Source organism: Galeopterus variegatus, unplaced genomic scaffold (assembly GCF_000696425.1).
Source record: "Galeopterus variegatus unplaced genomic scaffold, G_variegatus-3.0.2 Scaffold45, whole genome shotgun sequence".
NCBI lineage: Eukaryota > Metazoa > Chordata > Mammalia > Dermoptera > Cynocephalidae > Galeopterus > Galeopterus variegatus.
In genome coordinates this window covers 101280-127899 of record NW_007726156.1, presented here as the reverse complement: position 1 = coordinate 127899, position 26620 = coordinate 101280, and the positions used below count along the sequence as shown (strand labels likewise).

The following is a 26620-nucleotide window of genomic DNA, read 5'->3' as shown; positions in this document are numbered from 1 at the left end:
CCTTGGTTGCCCCCCCCCCCCCCGCTTTTTCGCATGCCCCAGGCGGTTCCTAGTGCCAAGCGCCCTCTCCTGCATTTTTACCCTGCGCCAGGCAAAGCGGAGCCACATCTTTCAAGGCCCTAGTGCTTTGAGCCTCCGGAAACAAGCAGCAGTCTAATTAATGCCTCTGGTTTTGTTTAAGCGGTTACTGAGAACCTTCGCCCCAGTCCCACAAAAACTACGGTTGAGTACGTGTTCCTATTGACACTCCTGGGCTCAGATGCCTGGTGGGGGGGCGGGGGACAGCGGGGAGAAGTTATGAAATTGAAATCGGTGGTGACCTTGTGTTTACACGGAGCTCAGTCTACTACATTCGCGCAGTTCCATCGCAGGGGATAGGCTCCGTTCAGAGAGGAAATTGCTGTCCTGGCATCCTAACATCCGTGCTTTACTGTAGGATGCATTTGAAAAACACAGAAGACACACCATAGAAGTAATTTTCCCAGTTCTCACGAATTTTAATTTCTAAATAAGTACCTAAATGCAATTCTCTAATTTGCGTTGCATCATAAGATTCTGCTCATGTCTCCATGTAACATTTGATCCACTTTACGAAAACGTTACTTAATCTTATAGAGTCTTTAGGATTTAGACATTACGAGACTGCTAAATTTGTCAGGAGGCCAAGTTAGAGTTTAGAAAGATAACCGTTTGCTATTATGCTTTGCTTTGGGCCTGATAGTTCTGTGAAAGAACCTCTAAAAGCAGCTTAGAGCTTTCTGTCTGTCACTTGGAACATCCAGAACTTACTTTCTTATTATTTCTTAGCAGTCACCACTTAGAGGAGTCAGCATAAGGAATTAAGCTTATCACCAGTGGCATTTAAATATTTGTGAGAAAAAATTGTAACTGCAGTTCTGATTCTTGGGACTTCAAAAAAGCAGAGAAGACAGGTGAAAGATGCAAGAACATTTTGTTAAGCACTCTTACTGCTATGTGAAGTTTATTCCTGCGTATTTTCAAGTATTTTGAAAGGCTTCTTGAATTATAACCTTTGAAATTCTAATTTTGCTTGTTTGTCAGTTCCCCAACCATGCTGTCAGCTCTCCTATGTGAAATTACACGGGCAATTAGTAGTCTTCCTTATCTAGTTCATGCACTTAAATTTCTCAGTTTTCATTAACAAACTGGTAAATCATCTCAAGCCCTGTTTCTCAAAATTGTCAGTTTAAACTAGAATCATCAAGCCTAAGGAAATATGAATTCAAGATGATTCTCACATACAAAGAAGTTATACATAGGGGCTTTTCACTATACTTGTGGCTATTTATGACTGTACATAATCAGTAAATCAGCTATCATTATTATATGCTTACTGTTTCACTCTGAGGAACAATGCTTTGAGGGTTTGGCTCATACAAATTAAAACACTGTAAGTCAGAAGCTAAGTGGCTTGCCTAAAATCATACAACTAGGAGGTGGTAATGGTAAGATTTGCACTTAGATAAATCTTATTTCACAGCTGTGTTCTTTGATTGCTTCACACAGACTAGTTAATGCTTTATTTTGCTTAATGATAAGCTGTCATTCTTTCCCCATCTTATCTTCCTTTTAAAGGAGAAAAGTTGGTGTTTTTCCTTTTATTTTATCCTTTTTGAGGCCAGCAAAAAGTGTCTGATTTCAGAAAAGATAAGAAAATTGATATCCTCGAATTAAAATATTTTTTAATTCCAGGTGATAGAACATCATTATAAAAAACTCAAATATCAGCTCTTTAAAGAAAAATAACCTGTTAATAATGCAATAGCCTGGTGTCTTGTTGAAGAACAGTATTGGTGTGTTGACTTGAAATTGTGCATGTTTAAAATCATGTGGATTGAAACAACCGTCTTTTTTTTTTTTTGTATGTGGATCTCAGGATTTACAAAAGGTGCAGGTTTAGACAGATCTGAAGACTGACATTTTGTGAACTCATAAAACAGGTAATTCATTTTTAACATTCTAAAAGAGGAACAAATATTTATTGATCACCTATGATAGTACTTTACAAATATTATCTCATTAAGTCCTTGAATGAACCTCCATGAAGCAGGTATTATTTTAGGTCATCTAACAGATTTTTAAATAAATTCTGGAGCAGAAGAATACTTTAAGAATGTTAATTTGGCAATGCAGATAGAAAGGATGGAGGGGAAAACAAAAACCGCTTAGGCCAAGTGAACTGAGAATCTGATTCAAGTGGTTACAGTGTGAACTGGGAGGAAGGATGGTTGCAAATAACTTAGAGAAATAGAATTACCATCACTTAGTGACAGCATGTGAGGTCTGCTGGAAGAGAGAACCCAAGGTTAATCTGAAGTCTTAGAATCTAAATAGCCTGGAAAAATGGTAATGCTATTTACTAGTAATGCTGTTTGGGAATTAAGAGAATTTGGTTTTGGTTGTTTGTTCATACAACAAGTTAAGTAATTACTATGGTCCAGGCCCTCTACTACACTTAGGTGAAGTGGAGTCCCTCAGTAAGGATTTTATTCACTTAGGACACCCGCCTAAATTTTCATGCTTTAGAAGACGTGCAGATCAAGTATCCTCAGAGAAAGGGATGCTTATTTCCAGATCCAAAAGGGTTAGGGAAGGTTTTGGTAGAAGATAGCCTTTGAGCTTTGTTTTGAAGAACAGGGAAGGATTTAGACATGCAAAAACAATAAAAGGGGGAGGAGGTTATGCTTCTAGCTTGGAGGGTAGACAAAATGCTTTGAAGATTCCCTTTACCCAAACACCTAAATGCTGAATAAATAATATTAGCCTTTAAATCCGTAACAGGTCTTGTGGGAAAGAAAGGGACATCCTCGGGACTAAAAAAGTCAAAGAGCTGAAACCAGTGTAGTAAACTAGTAATATGTCTCCTTTTGGGGGCATTTGGCTGATAACAGAAATAAAGCATAATTAGGGACGGGTGATAGGCTCCCCTGCTCCCTATCCAAGGTAGAGAGATAGAATTCATATCTCTTCCATTCTTCAAGCTTGTTAAAAAAAAAAAAAAGAAAGAAAAAGAATTCATAGCCCTGTGATCTCCCAGGTACACAACTCCAGCAGGTACTATTTACATGGTAGTTTGGGTAAATGGTGCTTGTGCCTCAGTGGGTGACATTTTTCATAAAACAAAATGTAAAATATTTCCACTTAAAATTGTACAACTCATGGCCTTGGAGAACCACCTCCTCTGGAATTCAACCAGGGCCCTCAAAAGTCTACATACTCAGTGGAAAATGGGCCAGAAAAATAATTCCTTCTTGGCAAGAGAGATCACAAAGAAATCTGTTCATTTTCACCACAGCTTCAGGTGGGGGAATAAAGATACCACCTGAAAACTTGAAACTATGTCTGCCATCACTCAGATTCAAAGTTCAAATATACATTTCTACATGGTCTAAAGAGCTAGAAGCCAAGAAATTAATGGAAAGATGGTCCAAGTTGGTAATGTGCCAGAGTGCCTGCCTAAACAAATACAGATCCTCCCTGGAATGATTAACCCTTAATTTAAGCCTTTGAGAATGCTCCCAGATTAAGATCATCCAAATATGAGTTCACAGTCAAAAACCATAAAACACATGTGCAAAGGGTTGGCTGAACTAACAAATAATGGATCTAGACTTCCAAGGACTTTAGGTAGGTATTATCAGAAACAAATTAAAATAACAAAAGAGTTGAAAGATGTAAAATTAAAGATTTTAGGAGTGATTCAAAATTTATACAAACAGAATTACAGTCTCAGAAACAAACCTGTGCTAAGGAAAGCACCTAAAGGATCTTTGCAAGGAATTGTCATGATTAACTAAATAGATGGAAAAAAAATGTTGATGGGATGTTAAGGACTGACAAGGAAAAAAAGAACAGAAAAGAGAAAATTATGATAATTCTGGCAAGAAATTACTCAAATCAAGCCTATAATGGTGACTCTAGGAATAAAGGAAAAGAAACTTATTTAGCAAGATGTAAATGTACATATTTAGCAGCAAGTCGCATGATCAGAGTAGATGACAAGTGCAAGTCAAAAATGGCTGAGATTTCATTATTTGGAAGGTCAGTTTGAGATGAGGAAGCTGAGCACAGTAGAGGATTGTGGAGAATAGGAACTGTAAGTATTTGCAAAGTTCGCGAGAAACAAAATTTTTTAGGTCATGCGAAGATACTCCTCCAAACATGAAATTATTCTCACCTGCATAGGAATAATTTCTTGTAATATAAAAGTATTCCTATTTTTTAAAAAATTAAATTTAAAAGATTAATGCATTAAGATATACTAATGTATGTCTAATTTTCTAATTCACATTATTGACTCATTATTGCTTGACAACATCCTCAGTCTGGAATTTAAGGGAGAAAGTGGTGATGTGTGTTTTTAGGTCCTCTTTTTTTCCCCTGTATCTAGAAGCTAGAAATATGGTGAACAAAATAGTTGTTTCCTGCTCTCACAGAACTTAAAAGTTTAGTGAGGAAGATAAAACCAAACAAGCCAGTAACAGTTAAATGTGATGAATGTTCTGGTTGGGAAAAGGTGTTGTTGGAAACAAAGCAGGGACACTCAGTTGCAGCTGTCAGTGTTGAGACTTGAAAAAATTTGTAGAAGTTAACTAGTTAGGTAGTGGGTAGAGGGAGTGATAACATTGTAGTCTAGTCATCCAGACCGAGAGAATGGTGGCGCAAGACAGCATGACACATTTGAAGATCTGCAAGAAGTTTCCTGTGGCGTAGAGCATAGTGGATCTATGTTATCATTAAATTGCTTGAGTTTGAATCCTGTCTCTACCACATTCTAGTCTTATGATCTTGGGCAACTCTCTTAACCTCTGCAATTCTGTTGTGAGGAGTAAGTTAGGTCACGTATTTAAAGTGCTTAGTGACATTGGTAACACATAGTAAACACTGTGTGTTTGCTTTTGTATGGATGATGAGGATGATGATGATGGCTGCTAGAGAAAAGAATTGGGAGGAAAGAGTGACCAGAGGTAAATATAGAAAAATAAGTAGAGATCAGATGATGCAAGGACGATTTTAAGGAGGAAAGACAATTTGTAAGGGCTTGGGGGGCAGGTTATTGAATTATTGTTTGCAGGAGAATAAGGTGGTCAGATTGGTATCTTAGAATTAGAAGGATCATTCTGGTTTTAGGATGGAATCTAGGATAGTTGTGATCAAGACTAATATTGGTTTTTCCTATGTTTCTCTCACTCAGTAATCAACACAAAATACTTCTCTGGTCACCAAGAAATACAAGTGTACTTCAAAAAGTCCATGGAAAGGTTTCTATTATCTTTTAATTCTATTCCATGCGGACACGACAAAAGACAAAAGAAAAAAAAAAAAAAGAAAAAATAGAATGAGAGATTGACTTACAAAAAGTTTAGCTATTTGGGTTATCTGGCACAGAATTTAAAATAAATTTTTTTTTTCCTTTTTGTCTTTTTTCGTGACCGGCAACGGATTGCAACCGGTAAGGGGATCTCAACCCTTGGCTTGGTGTTGTCAGCACCACGCTCAGCCAGTGAGCAAACCGGCCATCCCTATATAGGATCCGAACCCGTGGCCTTGGTGTTATCAGCACCGCACTCTACTGAGTGAGCCACGGGCCGGCCCTATTCCATGAACTTTTTAAAGTACCCTCGTATGTGGAGATTTCTTCCCACCAGCAACCAATTGTCAAAGGACAAAATTACAACAGATTTAAAGATCTCAGTTGGCTTTATTGTAATTCTAGAATCAAGCAACATTTTATTCCATAAAATAGAATAAGTGTTCCAATGAAATGAGCAAGAAAGTTTGACTTTATAGACAGAAAAGAGCTTAAGGAAGCAGAGACCAAGAACAAAAAGCAGATTAGTCATTTCAAATTTACTATTCTTGTAAGGTACAGACAGAACAATAGAAAAATAACAGTATTTAACATCAGGTTACTTCTTTAGTGTAAGGATTAAAACAGAGGGAAGATTTAAGCTGGCCTTCTGGGAAAATTGGCCGTTATCTCTCCCTCCTGATTTCTCAGAAAGTCAGGCAACAACTTAATTTGGGTTTGGTGATGTGGAACTTTAGCAGGAGTGACTGACTCCATTTTGACGTTTTAGTCTGGTCTGTGGTTCCTAGTGCAGGAACTTAGTCTAAAACAATGACTTCCTATAATTTTTATTTAACACAGTCGGTCCTGCAGCAGGCATCAGCTGTGTGTCCTCTAATTCGATTCAATTCTGACAATATCTACCTGGAAATAGTGTCAGAGCCCACAGGTTGAGGGCTCAGTCCCACAGGACAGCCTCCCATTTCCAATGCCAATTGCAAGCCCCAGGTTTTTTTTTTACCTTTGCTTCTGACCAACTGGCTATAAATCAGGGTTTCTACCAGCCCCTACTTGGGTTTAATTAATTTGTTAAAATGGCTTACAGAACTCAGAGATAACTTAACTGACATTTACTGGTTTATTATAAAGAATATGACAAAGGATACAGATAAAGAGATAAATATGGCAAGGCATGTAGGAACGGATATGGAGCTTCCATGCCCTCACAGGGCTTACCACCCTCCAGGAACCTGTATGTACTCAGCTATCAGAAGCTCTCTGAACCCTGTCCTGTTGGATTTTTATGGAAGCTTCTTTACATATAGGCATGATTTATTAAATCATTGGCCAGTGGTGATCAACTTAACCTTTAGCTTCTCCCCCCCCTCCCCCGGAGGTTGGGGAGTAGGGCTGAAAGTCCCAACCCTCTAATCATGACTTGGTCTTTCCTGTGACCAGCCCCCATCCTGAGCTATCTAGAGGCTGCCAGTCCCCAGTCATCTTATTATAATATAAAAAGCTATAAAAGATACTCATCACTGTGGAGATTTCAAGGGTTTTAGGAGTTTTTTGCCAGGAAATGGGACAAAGACCAAATACATATTTCATAATATCACAGTTCCATTTAAGAAGTCATGATAATAAGCTGAGCAAGAGTTTATGGTTATTTAGGTAGAGTAGTGGCAGTAAAGATGGAGAGAAGGGGTAGATTTGAAGAAATTTAGGAGGCAGAATAAACTACATGGTACATGATTATGTGTGGGAAGATGATACAGAAAGTTTCTGGCTATGGCAAGTGGGTGAATCTTGGTTGCATTTACTAAGAAAACAAAGAAAAGCTGTGTTGCGGGATGTCGTGGAAGATGACTTCAGAAGTGGAATGGCTCAGGGTGATAAGTTGTGGGAGTAGATGGCTAAAGTAGAATGGAGGAAACCCTAGTGAATTACCTTTTCTAATTTGTTTTTCCTACTTCAGAAGTCTTGTTTGAAATGTGGTGGTTTCAGCAAGGCCTCAGTTTCCTTCCTTCAGCCCTTGTAATTTGGACATCTGCTGCTTTCATATTTTCATATATTACTGCAATAACACTCCACCATGTCGACCCTGCATTGCCTTATATCAGGTCAGTAAAATGTATTCCTTGTATAGGAGAATTTTTATGTTTCATTCATATTTTAACATTGAAGCCAACATTTCATGTCAGCATTTTAAAATTCAGATTTTACACTAGCATTATAACAATAGAGGGTATGTAAAAGTGAACTTGTATTTGGCTCTTTCTGTGTGATAGAGAAATGTGGAGACAGTGGAAAAAGATTCAGTTAGTGAATTGGTTAGTGAATTGTGACCCCTTAATGCCTTGTCTTCCAAATAAGTCTTTGAGGTTGTTTTAGAAGATAAAATTAGAATTATTTTCCCCTTAAAATTAAAAAATGCTGCAGACAACAATAATAATCTGAAAAGATAATGGTAATGACAAACATTTATTGATCTACTTACTATATATAAATGTGCTCTTCCTCTTTATGACATGTTGGATAGGTATTTTCGACACATTAAGTATCAAAATGTATTGGAATTTTTTTTTTTTTTTTTTTTTTTTTAAATAAAGATGACCAGTAAGGGATCTTAACCCTTGACTTAGTGTTGTCAGCGCCACACTCTCCCAAGTGAGCCATGGGCTGGCCCTGGAAATATTTTTGAGATCTCAAAACTAATAATGATGTAAGCACGGTTCTCACTTGCATGTGCTATGTCCCTGACCCTCTTTTTTCAAATTACAAAAGCAATAAGTAAGTATAACAACAAAGTTTAAACAATACCAGAGTGATTATAAAAATAAAAAGTGAACGTCTCTTCCTAACCCTTTCCAGTCATTGCCCCCCGGAGGTGATTCATTATTTGATAGGTTTCCTTCCAGAGTTTGGTTTGTTCTAGCTTGTCATCTCTGATTATACAAAATTCTTTCTCTCTCCGTCTTCTTTTCCTCCTTTCTTTCTTCTCACTTTTAACTTTTTTGGGGTTTTTCATTTTGTTTCATTTATAAAAAGTGATAGTATGTTGACATATAAATTGCTTATTTGTTCTTTTTTTTTTTTTTTTTGCTATTGCAAACAGCAGTGTAATGAAGATTTCACTACATATAACTATGTACTTATGCTGATATTTATGTGAGCTAGGCTCCTAGAAGTGGGATTGCTATATAGGTTATAGGGCATTGACATTTTTAGCTTGACAGTACCAAATATCCCTCTAAAAGCATTGCATCAATTTATGCATTCACAGAGAAATCATGATCACTACAAATGGTTTCTGGGCTATTAAGTTTTAAACTTTTATGTAAAAGTTAAAAAAATTACATAGGGAGGGGAGGTGAAGAAAACATAGTTATTAAAATACTGTTATTAAATATGATTAAGCAACTCCCAATTTTTTTTTATTATTATTATTTTTATTTTTTTGGCAGCTAGACGATAAGGGGATCTGAACCCTTGACCTTGGTGTTACCAGCACCACACCCTAACCAAGTGAGCTAATGGCCATCCCTTTTTCTGTAATATTTTTTCCAGTGTTTTAATCTAAATAAATCTACCTGATGTATACTTAGGTGCCCCCGAAAAAGTATTCAACCTCTATGCGATGCCTTTGAAACATCTCTCTGTGTAGATGCCAAATGAATTGCTTTTTTTGTTGTTAAATAGTATTCATTACTTTGTTGTTGTTGTAGTTGTTTCATTTATTCATTTGTTTACCTTCTGAAAAATAGCCTTTCCAACACAGAAAGAAGTAAACTTTTAAACGAAGATAAATCAGTAGATTAAATTTATCTTTTTAAAATGTCAAGAAAAGATCTGAGCATCACCATTTACAATTATTGTTTCTACAGTGGTATAGTATGGCGCAAAGCATATAAACAAACTGAGTATACTTTGGGAAGATTTACAAAGCCCAAAAATGTTTTAAAATATAAGGTTACAAGTCTAAAAATAATTTGATAAATAATCACCACTCTGGTAGAGGAACATGTAGTTTAAGGAGTGAGACCATTCTTTAGTAACTCCAAGAGAAGATGCACATTTAAGATTCATGATATTCCTTCAATATTTTTATTTCCCCTTCTGAAGACTTGTCTGCTTTCATTTTAAACAGCTTTTAATAATTTAAGAGGCCACTGAAGCTTTTTCAGAGTTTCAGTTCTCTGATGGTACTGCATGTGATTTTCTGATAGAGTCCTAGACATTTCTTTTTCTGACTCTCTCCTTTTGCTTTTTTACATTTCTGCTAATGAAGTTTGTATTACTCTGTAATCTTTCTCCAATATTCTAATATATTTAAACTCTGTTGCTTAGTTTTACTTCTCTGAAGTTCAGTTCCTTTATCTGCAAAATGATTATGTTAAACTAGACACTCTGTATGGTTTCTTTCAGTTCTCAGACCATATCGAAAAGGTTTAGTTGTTACAGCCCCAAAGGTCATAACCAAATGTAAATTTCACTTCTAAGGCAATTTCAATTCAAGTACTCATCAAGTGTTCTCTGGTTCAAGTAGTGGATGCCCAAGTGGGGTGCATGACACAAGCTGCTTGGTACAAGAAGAAAATATTAGAACACCTGGGTGTATGAGGGTACTTCAAAAAGTTCCTGGAAAAATAGAATTAAAGTAACTTTTTGAAGTACCCTCATATTTTTTTTGTTGTTGTTTTGGTGGCTGACCGGTATGGGGATCCGAATCCTCATATTTTTTAAATCTAAAAATATTTAAACTTTACTGATATTTAGTATGTGGAATAATAATTATACAGTAAATACATATATTTTGAAGTTACATGGTCAGACATTTTTTTGTCATGGTACCTGATCAAAACAGTTTGGTGACCACTGGTTTGACTGTACTAATGAGGTGATGGGCATGGCTGTTCTCATTTGTAGGCTAGTTTATGTCATTCTGTTCCAGAGTCAAAGGAGGGAACACCCTTAGTCAACCATATTGGAAATGCATGCTTTTGCTTATTTATGGGGTAATCCAAAACAGGAGCATCATTTAGAATACAACTATTAAAATTATGAATTTTTTTCTGGTTATAAGAATAATACGTATACATTGTGGAAAAATTTAAAAGATAGAAGGAACATAAAAATCCCATAATCCCCATTCCCAGAGCATCAAAGAGTAACAAAACCTTTTGTATGTAGAAGATACATTTTATTTTATAATTATTTCTTTACAAATACATTATTTTTTGTGTCCCCATTATCATTGCATATTTTTATTTTTTAGAAGAAAGATTCGTGGAATTGTAAAGTTATAAGGAACAATCCTTAGAATTCATGTTTGATACTTTCCTTTTCCTAAACCCCCCAATCCAAATGTTTACCAGATCTTATTGATTCCTTGCTAAACGTTACTTTTCATTTCCTTTTTATTCCCATTGCATTGTCTTAGTTGAGATCCTGATAGTCTCCCTCCTATAGTACTTCAATTCAAGGCCAAAGACTTTGTCTTTTTAATCTTTGTAGTAGTTTGAGGGAAGGGAAAGAAACTAATATTTAATGGGTTTTTCTCATGAACTTGCTACTCTGCTAGGTACTGAACATGTATTACCACGTTTCCTTTCATCCTTATATTGATCCAATGAGGCTAGAAGGGAACGGATAGCCTCATTTTGTAGGTGAAGGAAAAGTCTTAGGGAGATAAAAGAACGTACTCAAGGTCCCACAGTTAGTAAATGGTAGGTTTTTAATCTTGGTTTGTATATTTCACACTGCCCTGAAAGACAGGCATGTATGCAGATATATTGCAATGCAGTTTGGTTAGTGATTTTAATAGAAGTCTGGACAGAATGCTCTGTGAATCACTATCTGCAAGAGCAGTTGTTCAAGGCTGTAGAGAGTAGGTAACTCAAAACTGGTCTTAAATATAAGCTCTGTGAGGGCAGGGACTTTGTTTTATTTACCACTGAATCCTGTCCCTGAAATGGTATCTGGCATGTGCTAGGTGCTTGATAATTTTTTTTTAATTGATCAGTAGCTTAATAGGTGTTAATTGAACTGCAGGCAGAGTCAACAATAGATGCAAAAATGCAGAGTTCTGAAAGGGCCTATGGTGTTTAGGGAATATTCTGGTGAGACAGATAAATGCATCTGCCTGACTGATGGTAAGCCAATAACACAGTCTGAACATACCAAGGATAGCTTTTTAGAAAGTTAATTTATGTTGATTTCTATTATGTGGAAAGGAGATAATCTTCAATGATGTAAGTAAAAAGTGTAGTGCACAAATATTTGTGAACTCAAATTGTCGTGTTCTCTATAAAATAAGAGTTGAACTCTGGACTTAAAAAGATAAAGGGGTTGAAATAACTCCTGTTACTTTTCATCCCTTAGAAGAAATACATGTGTATATCTATTTTTCTTTTCTTCTTTGATCAGGTCATGTGTATATCCAATGTGAGAAATTCACATACCTTGTTTTTCTTTCAGTGACACTGGTACAGTAGCTCCAGAAAAATGTTTGTTTGGGGCAATGCTAAATATCGCTGCAGTTTTATGTAAGTAATGAGAGTGATTTTAATAATCAAAATTAATAGCTAAATTGCTATTTTCTTCTTTAAACAGTATTGTGTTGCTTGTTTTACTTTCTAGTTATACTTGCCAGACTGTTATCACTGTGTTTTGATCATGGTTATGCTCCTTTTGAAAGAAAAACACTTTCCTAGAAATGTTAAATTATGGAAATAAACCTTTAAAAAATATCTATAGGCTATTCAGCTACTCATCCAAATACAAGTTAAGTATAACTAAATATTCCCTGAGGACTTAAATGGATTTCTTAAGCAACCAGTAGGGGACAAAGAGCTATAGGCACAAGTGATCACAACTGACCCTAACTAAATTCCTTTAGGAATAACAATTTAGATGTTTGAGAAGGGCGATGGAACCATTTTGACTTTTGAGCCATACTCTAATGCCAACGGAATGGAGTTTCTACCATAGTATTTTGCATTCCTGTTGATTTATTTTGAACCAAATTTATATTAATGATTTATTAAAATATTTTTTCCATCAAGCATGATCATTTTAAATATTTGCACCCTTTTACATATTATTTGCTTGAGTCAAAAATAGAAGTCTGGAAAATGATTCAATTTTTAGAAATTTATGAATAAACTCTTCAGAAACATATCTACAAAAGTATATCTCTGTTATGTTTTCTATACTGCTAAGTTCTTCGGCAGTTTTTCTGCAATAGAAAGTTCAATTTGGCCCTTTCTTGGCTAATAAGAATGGTACAGTGGGCTTTTTTTTTTTTTTTTCTATGTAATTGTCTATTTGTCTACTATTTGCTTTTGGGGTTTTTTGGCCTATTTCCATTTTATTCTTATTCTAGAACTAGTTACTTTTTTGACTTTGAAGCTAATCATAAAAATATTTTCTGTTTTATATAACTCTTAAGCATTAGAAATTTTCAGAAGACATCAAACTTATCCCTTAAGTTTTGTCCTAAATGTTTGTAAATATGAGACCCATGGAAGGCAAACGAGATATTAGTAGTTCCATGAAGCAACCTTAAAGGTTCCTAAAAACTACAGCTGTTTTTATTGTTTGTTTGTTTTCTTCTTGCAGATTAACTTTTAAAAGGAAAATTTGTGCTTCTTGATAGCAGTGACCTTTGTGAACTCTTCACTGGCAACTTTATTCCTCAAATATTTATTACTTTGTTGTTTTTTGGATTATCTCTTCCCAGGCATTGCTACTATTTATGTTCGTTATAAGCAAGTTCATGCTCTGAATCCTGAAGAGAACCATATCATCAAATTAAACAAGGCTGGCCTTGTACTTGGAATACTGAGTTGTTTAGGACTTTCTATTGTGGCAAACTTCCAGGTTTGTGTTTTAGCCCAGCATAGATATTTTCCTGAAGTATATAAATATAGGTGTTAGAAAGGAAACCTGAAACATTGAGTAACATGCTGCTATTGTTTCTTTACCTTAAAATAGAATTCACTGCTTTTAAATTATTTGACCCTTTTAGAAATACCTACATTAACAATTAGAAAAATTCATATTCAATAATCTGAAAAAGTGTAAATTATTTTATATCCTAACTTTTTTTAGGATCCACAGGACAATTACTAGACTCTTTATTACTACTTAGTTGGAGATTACTTCAAGACCAAACAGAGAATATAGATTATAAGTGACAAGATTACATATCTGAATGTTGGTTGTTTTGTTTTGTTTTGAAATATGCCTAACAAGTTGCAATTATTTACCTATTTTATACACTTGTTTTGATGTTTCCATCGGTTGCCTGAATTCCTAGGTACCTGGCTCTGTATATGAGGAAGTATAGGGGGGATCTATAGCTCTTACTGTTTTTCTCAGGGAATTCTTAATGTTAAAGTAGCAGTTAGCCATAACCAAATATTTGTGAACTCTTCACAGAGAGACCAGTAGGAGAGAGAGACTAGGCTCAACTCCAAATACAAGGAAAAGTGGCAATTTATAGCCAAGCAGTAGGGTGGGGGTTAGTGGATAAAAAATTACTAAGAGGAAAACTTGGGAGTAAAGAGGGATTCTGCCTATACCAACTTAACAGGATTCTTGCTGAAGGCAGACCAGGGTGATCAGACATCACCTGGAGGGTGGTGGAGGATGAGGAACCTGATCAGATACCATATCTGATATAGAGGGTGATGAGATATTGAGGATGAAGAATTCTGGCTAAACGGATTTAGCAGGATTCTTGCTGAAACTGGACAATGCAGAGACAATGTGGAAGCTCTAGTCAGGGCCTAGTTGAGAGGAGAGTTCAGAGGAACCTGAGTAGAATTTGGTCAAGGAGAGAATCTTTGTCATCTGACAGTGACTCACATCATTCCACTGACATTCATTTGTTAGATAGGGACAAGGGTGCTGGAAAATGTAGTTTTTCTGGCATTAGTTTCTAGGAGCAACTTTATACTACAGAAGAAGAATACAAATTTTGGTGGACCACTAGCTAGCTGTCTGTGCTGCAAATAGAGTCCTGCCTTCCCTAATCAGTTTCAGTAGCTTGGTGTTAAAAAATGTTTTGGGGAATTTTTAGTGCATGGATAGTGATTCTTTGCTCCAGTTGTCCCTTGAGCAGTTTAACATATCTTTCATCACCTGTATGGTAAAAATGAATTCCAGATACAGTCATGTGTCACTTAAGGACAGGGATACATTCTGAGAAATGCATCGTTGGGTGATTTCATCATTGCGTGAACATCATAGAGTATACTTACACAAACCTGGATGGTATAACCTATTACACACCTAGGTTATATGGTATAGCCATTATAATCTTATGGGACCTCCATCATCATATACCTGGTTTGTCATAGACCAAAAAGTCCTCATACGGCACATTACTGTGTTTGTTTACACAACCCAGTAAATTCCGATAGCAGTTCCTGATAGTACCCACACAAGCTGACTTTCTACCTTTATCTCATTCACCTAAGACAGTTTATATGCTTGCTTTGTTTTGTTTTCAGCCTTCATTCTAATTTACCTTTACCACAGGAGTCCCCCTTGGCCATGTAATTTGAATCAAATTACTTTTTCTCTCTTGATTACATCTCTTCATGCAACTTTGAATGTCCTCTTCATTGTTCACTGATGGCTTCATTGCTGGGCCCTATTTATAAGCACATCCTGTAGCATTACCCAAATACCAAACAGCTCTCCTTTTTTCTGATTAAACTTTTACTATTTATTTAAAGTGGCAAGCACATTGCCTCTTCCTCCTCTTCCCCCTTTTCTTTTGCAGACATTAATTTATGCAGGAAAAATTGTACATAAACCAAGGTCTGTAAATGGTTTGTAGTTATAGATCTTGGGTTGGAAGAGAGGCTTGACAGAGTAGGGACTTATTGGTTTTACCTTTTAAATATTTCTTGAACACATCTGCTTCTTTCCATTTCCATCTCTACTTCTCTCCCTACCATCTTCTTCTCAAGCAATTTAGATTTCATCATCTCTCATCTGAACCACTACCACAGCTTCCTCATTGATTCCTTTGTATTCACTCTTACATTCCTTTAATCAGTTCTTTATATTTCAGGCAAATGGATTTTTGGGAAATGTATATACATTTCCTCTGTTTCCCTGTATCCTTACTTGGAGCTCTAGAGTTCCATAATTGCCAGAAAAGAGATATAATCAAGAGAGGAAAAAATAATTTGATAAACGGTTTAATTTAATTAACTCAAAGATCTTGTATGATCTGGCTCCTGTCCACTTCTCCAGCCTTAGTCTGCATTGTTCCCCTTCTTAATGTCTCCATTATATCTCTGACCTTTTTTGTTCCTTAAATGAGATAAGCTTATTTAACTCCTTTTTTCGTGATGTTTCCTCTGTTTGGTATGTACAACGCTCAGGCCTAAACAGGCTTAGACATCTTTAAGGTCTCAGTGCAGACTGTACTTCCTCAGGGAAGTCTTTTCTGTCAGCTGCTGCTGTAATATATTTCAATTTTCTTTTTTTGTGTTCTCTGTGCTTCTGGAAACTGATTCTTCATAGATCTTATTACAATCTAATTTTATATTAATGGTTGTTTACATTTATTCTTTAATTTTTTAGTTGCTGTATTTCTCCATTAATTATAAGCATAATGGTTTTGTTCACCATCATATCCCCAGCACCTGGCATACTATATTTAGGACAAACATACTCTCATTAAGTATTAAGGAATTTATTGAGAGAGGCCAAGGAGACTAAGCAGGATGGAAAAAAATTCACTTATCACTGTAGTTGCCTGAATTTATAGAGATGCCTAATAACTGCTATAATATGGTATTTGAAAAATCTATCTTAAAAAATATAAGTTGAATTTCTTTGAAAACATGCATGTATATAGTATCCAGAAGAAAAACACGTGGTATATGTCCTTAGTGCCCACATAGAAGAATTTTTCCCTTCCTGGGAAATTGATCCTTAAGGAGACTTGGAAGGGATAAGTAAGCAGAAGTCTGTGTTAGTTTCCTGGGGCTGCCATATCAAAAGACAACAAACTGGGTGGCTTAATGTAACAGAAATTTATTCTCTCAAAATGCAAGAGGCCAGAAGTTTGAAATCAAGTTGTTGGTAGGGTTAGTTCTTTCCTGGGGGCTGAGAGAGAGAATCTGTTCCTTGCTTCTGGTAGTTGCCAGTAATACTTGGCTTGTGGAAGTATAACTGTAATTTTTGTCATCACGTGGCATTCTCCCTTCCTAGAAAATTTATCCTCAAGGAGACTTTGGAAGAGGTAAGAAGTAAGCAAAAGTTCGTTTCTAAGTTTCAGTAACTTTTTAGGCAAAGATTACAGATCACTCAACACGGAATGTATAAATTCTATATCAAAGATTTGCTCCTGACCACACATATCTGTGTAATTCCTCTTGTTTGTCTTGTTTTTGTCAAGCGGTAAATTTTTGTCTTACTTTGTTAAAGGATATATTTTTAAAGAGGATAAAATCATGATTTTTGTACATGTGTCAAAGGTTTTATTTAACTTATTAATTAATAAGGGAATCGGTAGATATGACAAACCAGTTCAGAAGAGAAGTCACGGTACTATACTTTATAGTCGGATAAGGAATGTTAAATTTAGGAATGGATACAAAACTGGTCATAATTCACAGAGTGATAATCAATTGCATTCAGTAGGATACAATTTGCAGTTCTATGGATAGGAATTATTTGTATTACTATCAATGTTCTGTAAGTTAAATTCTGATTCTACATATAACTTCTATAATTATAGAAGCTTTCTCTGTCACATAGCCTAGTCAAAGCCAAATAAAAGTGCGTTCTTGTAGGGCCTGGTAATCACCAGAGGCCTTAGCATTCCATAGAAAAGATAATTAGTAATCTCATCTGTTCATTTCAAGAGTTTTCCTTATGTTTCCCTAGTCTCTAAAAATGACAAATTTAAATGTATTAAGCAAAATAACTGCTGATTAAAACCAGTTTTACGCACCTCCATTTCAATGATAAAAATATAGTAAATGCTTTCCCTTCGTTCTTTATTTTGCTGTTTAATTTGTGGGATTTTGTTGATGGAACTATATTGACTACAAGTCGGCGTTGATCAGGCTATATCTATATTGAGCTCCATCAATATATGCGAAAATATTGTGGAAGGGGAAAATTCACCCCTTAAATAGTCATTTTCATTTTTCTGATGTCCTTCTAGCCTTTAACTATATCCGTAGATAAATTCACATTATTATGAACCGAAAAGATATTACCATTTTGTGTTATATTTTATGGGTGTTGAATATTTATTTATTCTTTCTCTTTGTTACCCTCAGTGGCAATAACATTTTATTTACCTTCCCAATAGTCAAATCTTCTTGCCAGTTATAACACCCCAAACTATACACAAGTAGCCTTTTTCTCTTTTTAGAAAGAAATCAATGCCTTTTGCAAATAAATTGTAATATTTTATATCTTTATACTAGGAATCTCCTATAAAAGAAAATTGGACTCTGTGTGAAACAGCACAGTTGATTATACATAAGGGAACCAAGCCCTAACCTCTCTTGTTTTCTTAGTCATTAAGTACCCTGTGTGCCAAGTGCTGTATAGTACCTTCTCAACCAAACGAAATACAAATGACAGTAGTTGAGAAAAATAGAGTGATTCAACCAAAAACCTTTGATTGTAGAATTTTTAGAGAGCTATTGTTGTTCACTTTTAAGCAGAGGCTATATATAACAATAAAAAGTAAAATGTTAATAGATACCTATAAGAGTAAGGTAAAGGAGAAAAAAACTATAATTTATGATAATCCTTTGTTGCATGATCAAAACCGATCTATGTTTTCATGTCTTAAGTCTCTAAATTCCATTTAAATGTAAACTGGATTTATGTTGAAACACTCTACCGTCAGCACTCCCAGCCATCCTAATCCTCTTTACCTTGTACTCTTTTTCTGTAACCCTTATCACCATCTAGCATACTATGGGATTTCCTTATTTCTTAAGCTTATTATCCATTGCTTGTGCACCTTTACTAAATTCTCTGAGAGCTAGATTTTAATCTGTTTTGTTCACTAACGTATCGAAGGACTTAGAACGGTGCCTGGCACTTAATAAGCACCCAAGAAACATATTATAAATGAGTAAAAGAATAAATGAATAATCACTATCATGTTTTTAGTGATAGCACATAAAATAGTTTGGTTTTACTGTCATTCTCAGGTTTATGCTGAGTATTATGAAAGAAGATTACAAAAAATTACTTTTTTTTGTAGAATCTACAGAGCTTCTTCACTCAGTGTCCTATTGAAATCTCTGGCTTGTGCTTTAAAATATTGTATTGGCAATGTGTTCTGAGTTTCTTTTATTGACTTATTTCTTCTTTGTACTTCTTAGAAAACAACCCTTTTTGTTGCACATGTAAGTGGAGCCGTGCTCACCTTTGGTATGGGCTCATTATATATGTTTGTTCAGACCATCCTTTCCTACCAAATGCAACCCAAAATTCATGGCAAAGAAGTCTTCTGGATCAGACTACTGTTGGTTATCTGGTGTGGAATAAGTGCATTTAGCAGTATCCTTCGTTGTAAAATGTGGCTATACTCGGAAGGGAATTGAACAATAAAATGTAAGTGAATACTACTGGCACGTAAGCAGCATTTTTGTAGGAGAGATTCTTAGGTTAGTAACCCTAAACTAAAGGATTTCAAACATGAAATTCAGATTGTCTTAGGACCTTAGAAACTGAGCAGGAACAAGATAATGTTTAGCCTGATCATACTCACTTCAGAGAAATGAAGAATGAGTTAATGCCCTCGCTAAGAAAATTATCTAGCAGAAGTTTGTGACAGAACTGCTAATTTTGTGAGCAAAGAGGAGGGGTTTGAGAACTATTTCATAGTGATCCTTTGGGCAGTTTTAGTTTTATTACTGCCATGTCCATATTAAGTCTAAGAAAATGGGTTTGGACTTTGGCAACAAATGTGTGAATAATCCTTTTGGACCTTTAAAGTGATTTTTGTTTTGAATCTAGTTTAATCTTACAGGTCTTCTCTGAGATTCTTCCTTGACTTATTTTTTTATAGTGTTGACTTGCTCGTCAATTTTGTACAGTGGCAGTTTTGGCACTGATATAGTACAGAAACTCCATTGGAACTCTGAGGACAAAGTAAGAACTTAAGAGTCTATAACATTTCGTTTTATAGTAATGATGACTATTTTGGCTGATTTTGATATATTTTTATTTTATCACCAACAATGAAACATTTTTTGTAGAATAGTCAGTTATATATTAGGATTATTTTCTAAATGTGGTAGAATTTATATTGAACCTTTCATATTCTGTCAGTTGTAATCTGTGAATATTTTCAAGACACGAAGAGAATTGTAACGGCAAAAGTGTTTTCTCAGAATTAGTATACAGTATTCTATACCCAACTGAGATCTATTATTATTAGAATACTTGTTTTCTGAATTGAAAAGATGTTTTCTCCCACTTTCTGTTATCTGACAATTAATTGTGGACTCTGACTTTGGGTTCTAATATACAAATGCTCCTTGATTTACAGTGTGGTTATATTTCAATAAACCCATCAAGTTGTAAATACATTAAGTCAAAAATGCATTTGATGCGCCTAACCTACCAAACTGATAGTTTAGCCTAGCCTATCTTAAATGTGCTCAGAACACTTATATTAGCCTACAGTTGGGCAAAGTCATGTGACACAAAACCTATTTTATTATGAAGTGTTGAATATCTCATGTAATTTATTGATGTTCTGCTGAATGCTCATCACTTTTGCAGCATTGTAAAGAAGAAAAATTGTGAGTCAAACCATCATGAGTCGAGGACCATCTGTAGTGGATATGATCCTGAGAATAAAAGAGGAGGGACATATGCCAAATAGATAATAAAATGAGTTAATCTGTTTTCACAAACTATTCAGTGGTGTTTTATTTAAGAATCCATGAGTAGGACATGTTTGTAAGAATGAATGACTGAAATAACTTACTAGATTCTCCTAATTATAACCGATGTATTATTCAGTATTCTAGAAATAGCACTTACTAAGTTTATCATGAGCATTGTTAAACTTATCTTAGTGACATTTTATGAGTCTTATGGGTTTGGGAAGGGCAGTAACTCCTTGATTGTAGAGTAGAAATTTTCCTGTTCTGTCTTAGTTATTTAAGTGGAAATTTTATTCACTCTTAGGTGAAAATAAGATAGCTAGTATCATTTAGGAAGAATTCCTAATGTCTGCTCTTTAATTCTTGAGGCATGCTCAGTAAGTCAAGGGTTGATTTTCAGAAGGTAGATTGGTTTATAAGAATTGAGGTTTTTAAAATTTTTGAAATAGTATAGATCATTTGACAAATTCTGTTTCACAAAATTTGCTTTTTTCCCCTGTCACTCAAGGGTTATGCACTTCACATAATCACTACTGCAACAGAATGGTCTATGTCATTTTCCTTCTTTGGTTTTTTCCTGACTTATATCCGTGATTTTCAGGTAAGAAAACATAGTATTAGATTTATGCAGTCAAACTTCCTTCAGGTTGAGTAAGAGAAATTCCCATAGGCAAGTCTCCAGCCTTTTTGAAGATTAACTGTTTAAAATTTGGCACAACAACAAAAACAGAAAGTAAAATAAATAAACTGAAATTTGGCACCATAAACAATGATGTGAGAAGAATAACTTGTTGGGTGAATTGTTTCTGTGTTTGGAGATACAGTGTATATTGCTAGCAAGGTTTAGCCTTGAAAATGGGGTTGTAAAACAAATTCAAAGTAATTATTTCTTAGAATTTTCATCAACTCTTTGTTCATTTACACAGGCCGTTCTCAACCTTGTTTTACTGATTCTTAGTAGAAACCAAGGAAAGACAAGGAACTTGTCTTCCCTAAATGTAGGCATAGTGTACAATATGCTGTACTTAATTGAGATCTATTATTATTAGAATACTTGTCTTCTGAATTAAAAAGATGTCTTCCTCCAGTTTCTGTTATCTGAAAAATAATTATGGACTCTCACTTTGGGTTTTGATATACAAATGCTTGGTTTTTCCAGATCAGTTGGTATTAAAGATGGTATCTTTGGCAGTGCAACAAGTGTTTTGCTCTTATTACCTGTTAGAGTTGATTTACATTTCTAATCACAAAAGATAGTCTACAGAACATACTGAAAAGGTGATCTCACTTTAAGGAGCAAACTTCTATATATAATTTTCTTTTCTGTTCCAGAAAATTTCTTTACGGGTGGAAGCCAATTTACATGGATCAACCCTCTATGACACTGCTCCTTGCCCTATAAACAATGAACGAACACGACTACTTTCCAGAGATTTATGATGAAAGGATAAAATATATCTGGATGATTATGATTCTCAGGGATTGAGGAAAGGCTCACAAAAGTTACTTATTCTGCTTTGAAATTTTCAACCAGTTCATCAAGGCCAACAGTGACACTGCTGAATACTAAGTAGGAAACATGAAATAAGCATTTCATAAGGTATTTTAAAGGATATCATGAAGAAAACTATTGAAAAACATTTATTCCTATACTTTTTTATCCCAGAAAATAAAACTAAAGGACTACAGTACAACATTGTAGCTTTTTCTAATTTTTTTTAAGAGAAACAACCTGAAGTGCACCAAGCACTCTGTTCAACCCAGCCTTTCACATTTTGTAAATCATCGTAAAGCACTTTTATATTTTCTTTTTCTTAAAATTTATTTATTTATTATTATTATTATTACATTCAAAGATGCTGAGGAGCAGTGGTGGGGGGAGGGAGGGACGGGGACAGAGGTAGAGCTGGGGTACAGGGCTGGCCCATGGTGGCTCCTTTGCTGACCTGGTTGCAGAAGGCAGGGAGGCATGGCTGAGGCCCTAGGTACCCCCACTGTGGCTCGGGAGCCTGGGGGGCTCAGTTGTCACTGGGCTGGATGTGGACATCAGGGGCGTGGCTGAGGCCCTCGGTTGCCCCAACCCTGGTTCAGGAGCCCAGTGGGTTTGTGTGGATCCTTTATCATCGCTGAGCTGGATGCAGTCATTGGGGGGATGTTGCTGAGGCTCTCAGCTCCCCCACTCTGGCTCAGGAGCCCAGAGGGCTACTGTGAAGGCTTGGTCATCACTAGGCTGGATGTGGACATCTGGGGGTTGTGGCTGAGTCCCTCAGCACCCCCACCTTGGCTTGAGAGCCCAGGGGGCTTCCTGCTCTTTTAGGTTTTATAGGCGTTCTTTGGTGGTAGTAGACCTTTACTGGTTAATATCAGAACTTTCTTTGTCTCTGATCTGTGGGTTTTTTTGTTTTTTCTTTCAGTTCTGTGTTGGATTATTAGCTACCCCTACCACTTAAACTCTGCACTGGAACTAATTCGTTGTCCTTTGCTTCTAAAATGGGAGGACTTCCTGTGGGGTCCAGCACTGGAGCCCTGTAGTTGAGCTAAATTGCTGCTTTGCTGCTGATTCCCTGGGAAAGGCTTTTTGTGCAGCTCAGGTTTTAATTGTTGACCTTGTAAGTACTTCCGGGTCTTGTGAGGCCTCATACCCCTGGGTTGTGGAAACTCTGGTCTAGGCCTGTTTCTTTTCAGCAAACTACACCCCTTGCAGTTCTGTATTCCTGACCAGTCTCCACTGAGTGGTCCTGCACTGTTTCGGAGGCAGATCAGCTGTCCATGCTGTGCCCCAGTGTTCCTCCGGTGGGCCCATCTCCCCTACCCCCTGCACTCCAAACACTTCCCATGGGATGGGCCATGTGCCAGTCCCTTGCAGTGACTCACCGGCCTCTGAGTGACTCCTTTTTTCAGTTCTTTCTGGCTCCTCAATCCTATGTGGGTCCATGGGAACCCTGTCAGTGATCTTGCTGGCCTGAGGGCCACCAAGGCTCTCCTTGCCTCTGCAGTCTCCAAGCAACTTCACACACAGGGCACAGCTGTGGTTTTTGCCAACCCTTGCTCCATGTGCTCACCAGGGCCAGCCATGAAGTGGTCAGGGCCTGAATTGGTCAGAGTGGTCCTTTCTTTCTCTCATCATGGCTCGTCCCACCTTCATGAACTCCAAAGGTCTCTCCCCCTCTTCCCCTGAGCTCTAGCGGCCCCAGCTTCGCAGTCTTTACTTTTTTAGTATTTGTAAATTGGTTGATTATGGGAGAGAGTGAAGCTGTGGACCTTCTATTCCACCATCTTGATTCCTTCTCCCGAGAGAGATTTTCCATGACCCGAATAATTAGTATTGGTCAGTAAATCCTTTAGAACTGGGTTTTGAAGTAAGAGTTTTACCATTTTAATACATTTCTTAGTCTTAAAAATTTCTTTCTGTTCTGGAATCCACTTACAAAGGGAAGCAGACCTGAATTCACATGAGCTCTTTCATGGTTTAAGCTTTGCACAAGAGATTCTGTAGTTATTAGTTTGATTCTGGCCACAAGGTCAGATACTGTGCTAACTTATGTATCACACATGCTTGCAATAGTTTCATGAAGCTTATTCTCCGATATGATTTTTTTTTTTTTTTTTTTTGGTTGCTGGCTGATGCAGGGATCTGAAACTAGAATGAGATCTTAATTACCAATGAAGGAGACATAAAACAAAAGTTAGTATTGTGAATAACAGCAGATATCATTAATATCATTCAAGTCACTCCAAACTACATTCAAGAGCTTCTTAGATTTTTATTTATAGCAAATTATAATTACTTATAAAAGTAGTCTTGAGCAGGTAAGTATTAATCCTTTTTAACAGGATGTGATTTGTAGAACCCAAATTCTAAAGAACAAAATCAGCAATCTGTTGCTTTGCCTCCCACGGATTTGTGCCTCCCACGGATTTGTCACCCCTTTTCCCCTGGGTGATGGAGCCACCAAAGATTACTCAAAGCCAATCTCTTCTGAGCAGTGAGAAGCCCCAAAAAGGGGTTAATCTCCCAGAACCCTCAAGAGAGAGGCATTCCTTCCGTTTGGGAAATTAACCATGAATTAGGGTTCTCTTCCCTCATTTATTCTCCAGACCAGGAAGTTACAGGAAGAGAACATAGGTGGTTTTTTTCTAAGTACAGTTTGACAAGTTTAACAGTATAACTGTAACATTCAGTAAGAAAAGCAAGGTGACATTCCATAATGCAATTTTTCAAGAAGTTAAGTTGATCTATCAACAAAAGCTTGATCTTAGCAAACATTCTCTTACAGCAATTTCCCAGTATCTTTACATATCAATCAGCAACCTGTCTGTCTTTGAGCCAGCAACCTTGCTGTGTTACAATTCTTTACCTTACAACAGAGACTATATATAGCCTGGGGAAAATTTCCTGTCCTTTGCAAGGTCAATATTTGAAACTGCAAGGCTTTGGAAAACCAGGCCCTGTGAAAAGTACATTTGCTTTTTGCATACTCCACAGCAATCTAAAAAAAAACTAGGTACAAAATAATTGTGATGCATGCATCTACTAAAACAATTTTTTCGTTTTTCTCTGGTCATACAAGTGATTGGATAGTTTCTAGTTGGATCTCTATTTGTGCAAAGACTGGTTTGCAGATTCCTATACAATTTATTTTATTTATTTATTTATTTATTTATTATTTATTTATTTATTTATTTATTTATTTATTTATTTGTCTTTTTTTTTTTTTTTCGTGTCCGGCACCGGATCGCAACCCTCGGTGTTGCACCCACACCTTGCTCAGCCAGTGAGCGGGAACCGGTCTGTATGTGGGATCCGAACCCTCGGCGGGAGCGCCGCCGTGCTCCCAAGCGGCGCACTGTAGCAGTGCGCCACCGGGCCGGCCCGATTCCTATACAATTTAAAAGAAGAAAATGCTCATTTGGAAAGTGCCCAGTGGTAAACTGGTTTGCAAAAGAATCTTTGAAGAAGATTAACAAGGTTTATCTCTTTAGGAGAGATGGTTCTGTGACCAGAAGAAAAGTTGGTGAGAAAAAGTTTAAATACATAAGAAGGAGCAATTAAGGGAAAATGCTTACATAGATAGAACTGGAGACTTCAGTTATAAATAAGATGCTAGATATAGGAATCAGTAAATAATATTTCTGAAGACTTCTGGACTAATGAGACAGAAAATGGAATAAAATATTGCCTACCTATATCAAATGACAGTGAACATAGGAGACATTTCAAAAAACATTGATTGATTGAATGCCAGCATCATTAGGAAAAAAATTGAATATAAGCCATAAAAAAGTATCATGTCTTTGAAAATAGTGGTGAAACTACATCAGGGAAATATCATCCAGTCCTACTTGCTATATATCAAGGAAACTATAATTCAGTTTATGAAGGATTACAGTATGGTGAGAAATTCTATGATAGAATCAAATTTCTTAAAATTATAAATTATGTGTGGGGAAGGTGACTCAGGGAAAAACATGGACTTGCTTGTCCATTCCTAGAATATTAGGCTTAGAGTTACACACCAACATATTAAAGAAATTGTTTTGAGACAAAAAAAATTCTATTTTGATAGTATTTGAATTCCATTAGTTAACTTTTACCTTTAGAGATAACATAGGCTGAAAACAGTAATAGGTTCAAGAAGAGATTGTAAGTAAAGAGAAATTTGGGATGTGTGTTCATCCATAACCTTAAGGCTAAAGTAATGGAAGACAACCATGCTCTCCCTCAAAACATGCCTTGCCTCCACTGTCAAATATTCTAGCTTGGATGAACAGATAAGGCATTTCTTTTTAATTCAGTCAACATATTTTGTTGAGTGTTTAGCTTTCAGAATAAGAAGTCTTAACCTAACAAAATTGGCAGATACTGTGAACTAATAGTGAAAAATATATTTTCTTTTTGTCCTTGGTACACGGCAAGACTGCATTTTCTAGCCTCCCTTACAATTAGATGTAGGCATGAGACTGAATTTTAGAAAGTGGAGAGGATGTGTTTGCTATTTTTTGTATTAAGGTTTTGAGAAACAGGAATGCTCCCTCCCATTTTTTTCTCTTTGTATCAATTGGCTATTGATAACAACAAGATTGTAGGAGTTGGCAGAATCATAAGGTAGAAAGATCCTGAACTAGTCCACTTCTAATCAGATTTTAGAAAATTAAACCTGAGATCTAATATAATTTATTTTTTTCCTTCATTTTATTTTGTCAATATACAATGTGGTTGATTATTGTGGCCCATTACCGAAACCTCCCTCCCTCCTCCCTCGCCCCCCTCCCTCCCAGCAATGTCCATTCTGTTTTCTTGTCGTATCAACTTCAAGGAATTGTAGTGGTTATGTCTTCTTCCCCCCCCCCCGGTTTTGTGTGTGTGTGTGTGTGTGTGTGTGTGTGTGTGTGTGAATTTATTTATTTTTAC

General features: G+C 36.2%; 1 protein-coding gene across 1 annotated transcript in view; it reads left to right on the top strand.

Moving 5' to 3' along the window:
* Positions 1–21899, top strand: part of DRAM2 (DNA-damage regulated autophagy modulator 2) — a 22468-nt gene extending 569 nt beyond the window's left edge. Inside the window, exons 2-9 of the mRNA XM_008571837.1 lie at positions 1898–1961; positions 7287–7431; positions 11789–11856; positions 13053–13192; positions 18694–18871; positions 19383–19465; positions 20717–20809; positions 21541–21899. Of these exons, the coding sequence (XP_008570059.1) occupies positions 7301–7431; positions 11789–11856; positions 13053–13192; positions 18694–18871; positions 19383–19465; positions 20717–20809; positions 21541–21648 (801 nt within the window). The 5' untranslated portion in view covers positions 1898–1961; positions 7287–7300 and the 3' untranslated portion in view covers positions 21649–21899. The remainder of the gene's footprint in view (positions 1–1897; positions 1962–7286; positions 7432–11788; positions 11857–13052; positions 13193–18693; positions 18872–19382; positions 19466–20716; positions 20810–21540) is intronic.
* The last annotated feature ends 4721 nt before the right edge of the window (positions 21900–26620 follow it).